Here is a 3,414-nt window from a genome sequence, read left to right on the forward strand (position 1 = left end):
AGGCGGTAAGGCGTCGCCTTAAAAACATAGCTTCAGATATCTCTTTATGGACTCTTCCCATGTCATCTTTGTTCTACCCCGACCTCTCTAAACATTATCAGCACTCTTTAGCTGTCCGCTATGCACTGGAGCTTCTGGAGGCCTGCGTTTAATATGCCCAAACCATCTCAAACGATGTTGGACAAGCTTCTCTTCAATTGGTGCTACCCCAACTCTATCCCGTATATCTCTTGAACATGTGGTTTCTCTATGATTCTTAATATTGTTTGTCTTTGTACTTTCCTTATGATTTATCCAGTGATCCAAATAAGTGAGCGTGTACTACATTATACTCTTGCGAGATTATCATTCCCATTTGTCAGATCCATACTTGTATAAAATGTCTTCCGATTAGAAGAATGACCTTGAAGTACCACTATAGGTTTCTATCCCAAATATTCTTTACGGAGCTGGCGAATGAACATGGCAGCTATGCACTGATTGCATTACTTTTTGAGTTACATGTCTAGCATACTGTATATTTAAGCACATCTTTTCATTTACTATTATTTCCTACCGAATGCAGGCATTAAAGATGCAAGTGATAAGAAGATCTTGGTTGACATGCTGTTCTGGGCTATTGACAATCCTCCACCAGCAAATTATCTGCTTATCTCTGGTGACCGGGACTTCTCTCATGCCATTCATAAGCTTAAAATGAGGCGATACAATATTTTATTGGCACAACCTCCAAACTTGTCTCAAACACTTACTGCTGCAGCAAAGAGTGTTTGGCTCTGGAAAAGCCTTGTGGCTGGAGAACCACCATTAGAACAGTCACCATACATAAGCAGCACATCTTGTGGCAATAAGGATGATTTGGCTACATCAAGGAACATAGTTTCTCGTTCTTTGGATGTGACTCAAGATGCCAACCCTGAAGTGCAGAATATTTTGTGTGATCGTCAAAGCGGTTCTAACGGCATGGCAGATAAGAAATGTGAAGTTAAGCGACCTCGAGAAATGGAGACAGACAATGTGTCCAAACCAGCAAGCAAAAAGCAGCTGAAGAAGATGAGTGGGCTGGCAAATACCAGCACTAAGCAAACTGCTGTCAAGAAACCAACACAAGGGCAACTAAAAGCAGTCAAGGGGCAGGGCTTGATCTGCTATAAGTGTGGTGATGGGCACCGTGCTGCAGAGTGCACCTTTAGTGGTGACTGCCACGGTTGTGGCCGACAGGGCCACAAGGACCGAGTGTGCAAAGTGAATCCTAACAGCATCGTCAAGTGGCAGCCGGCACATGCACAAGACTTAGTCACGCCCTCACCGGGGTCTGTCTCCCGGCAGGCAGCCCCTCATGTGCCTTCTCCACCTCCAGCTTCCCCCGTCGCGGCTGCGTCACCACAGACAACTGCTGAAACTCCTTCTGGCCCAACTTCGACACCACCACGGGAGTGCTTCTTGCAGGAGACTCCTGCCGTGTCAACCCCACCTCCGGCTTCTGCGGCTCCTGTACCGCCACATACTGGTGTTAGCGATTTTTCTGCCCCAGCTCACTCTGGAGTCTATGCCATGCCGACAGCTGTGTCAATGGGTAAACCAGACGTGGTGACGCAGCAGACATCTTCAGCCCCTCATCCTCCTACGGCGGTTCTAGCTCACCGGCCAATGGCAGGACCAGGACAGTATCATCAAGTGGGTGCTTCTCGGCCGTTTCCAGCTTGGACACCACCACCATGGTGCTTCTTGCAGGCGCCTCCTGCTGTGCTGAGTCCACCTCCGGCTCCTGTGCCGCCACATACGGGTGATGGAAAATTTTCTGCCCCAGCTCACTCTGGAGTCTACACCATGTCAACAGCTGTGTCATTGGGTAAACCAGATGTGATGACGCAATGGGCATCTTCAGCCCCTCATCCTCCTACGGCAGTTCTAGCAGCTCACCGATCAGTCACAGGACAGTATAATCAAGTGGGTGCTTCTCAGCTGCAACCTGCATCTTCAGCCCCTCGTCCTCCTACGGCAGTTCTAGCTCACCAATCAGCCGCAGGACAGTATCATCAAGTGGGTGCTTCTCAGCTGCATCTGGCATCTTCAGCCCCTCATCCTCCTACGGCGGTTCTAGCTCACCAACCAGTCGCAGGACAGTATCATCAAGTGGGTGCTTCTCAGCTGCATCTAGCTTGGACTTTTCCTCCGGGCTACTTCTGGCAGGCAATGCAGCTTCTCCTGCAGCAGCGCCGCTCGTGACTTCCGTGCCGCCCTGGCGTTGCAGCTTGTCCTGCACCAGCTCACTCCAGAGTCTACCCCATGCCCTTCCCCTTTGGCAGGCCATGCTGACAAAGTGACAAGTATACTCCTATTGGATTCTTTGTATGCCCTTCCCTTCAACCGCCCGAGAGGAGGAAGAGAGGAAGGAGGGCTATGATGAAGAAGAGGTGGAGGAGGTTTTCACTAGCTTTATAGTAGGTATTTCTTTGCCTAACTCAAGTTACTGTTTGAAAATGTCGTCCTCCAGAGGATTTCTTTGATTATGTTTAAGTTATTAAATTGTCACTTGAGCACCAACATAATCAATTGTGCAATTTAGATTTAAAATCTGGACCCAACATGAAAGTTCTAGAGTATTTTCCATAGATGCTTAAAGTGCCATCATTTACTATGTTTTAACCCGTGCTGAAATTTGGATGGGTTACCAAAGTTGGCTAATCATTATGATCAACCAAAATAGTCGCTTGAGGCATAACTCGGGGTTTCAAAGCATGACTCCATGGTAAATGCATATTGTTGCATATGCATTCAAGGTTGGAGACCTTGGTTATGAACATAATAAATTGTCACTTGAGCACCAACATAATAAATTATACAATTTAGATTTAAAATCTGGATCCAACATGAAAGTTCTAGAGTATTTTCTGTAGATGCTTAAAGTGTCATCATTTGCTATGTTTCAACTTCTGCTGAAATTTCTATGGGTTAGCAAAGTTGGCTAATCATTATGATCAGCCAAAATAGTCGCTTAGGTTTAACTCAGGGTTCCAAAGCACGGTCTCCATGATAAATCCCAAATAGAGTTTTATGGTCACTTGGTCACCCACCTCATGACATGTTTTCTAGAATTTCAATGCTCTTAGTTGAATTCTACCTTGGAGGGGCTGAGGCGGATTGTTGGCAATGGTTGGACAGGAGCGTTAGAGGCAAGTTGGGTTGGAGCTGCTACAGCTGCACCTTGCACTCTGGTTGAGGCAGGTACATGCATATTGGTAGTCAATGGATGCACGTCACCATTGATACCATTGGATGTTTGTGTATGTTGCGCTCCTTGTTCTTATCGTATATGTTGCTCATGACTCTTGAGAAGGTTTTTTTTTGTCGAATATGGCTACTGAATCATTCTTATTATGCTCGAAATTCTTGCTCGTGTTTATGGAATAT

At 46.4% G+C, this 3,414-nt stretch overlaps 1 protein-coding gene across 7 annotated transcripts in view; it reads left to right on the forward strand.

Annotated features, from left to right (window-relative positions):
- Window positions 1-3,414, forward strand: part of LOC123187807 (branchpoint-bridging protein) — an 11,742-nt gene that overhangs the window by 4,233 nt on the left and 4,095 nt on the right. For 4 of the 7 annotated variants that reach the window (XM_044599759.1, XM_044599754.1, XM_044599755.1 and 1 more), the window contains 2 exons: window positions 566-2,448; window positions 3,166-3,228. In XM_044599759.1, the coding sequence (XP_044455694.1) occupies window positions 566-2,229 (1,664 nt within the window). In that variant the 3' untranslated portion in view covers window positions 2,230-2,448; window positions 3,166-3,228. The remainder of the gene's footprint in view (window positions 1-565; window positions 2,449-3,165; window positions 3,229-3,414) is intronic. The other 3 variants (XM_044599756.1, XM_044599757.1, XM_044599758.1) reach the window with 2 other exon arrangements.

Source organism: Triticum aestivum, chromosome 2A (genome assembly GCF_018294505.1).
Source record: "Triticum aestivum cultivar Chinese Spring chromosome 2A, IWGSC CS RefSeq v2.1, whole genome shotgun sequence".
Lineage (NCBI taxonomy): Eukaryota > Viridiplantae > Streptophyta > Magnoliopsida > Poales > Poaceae > Triticum > Triticum aestivum.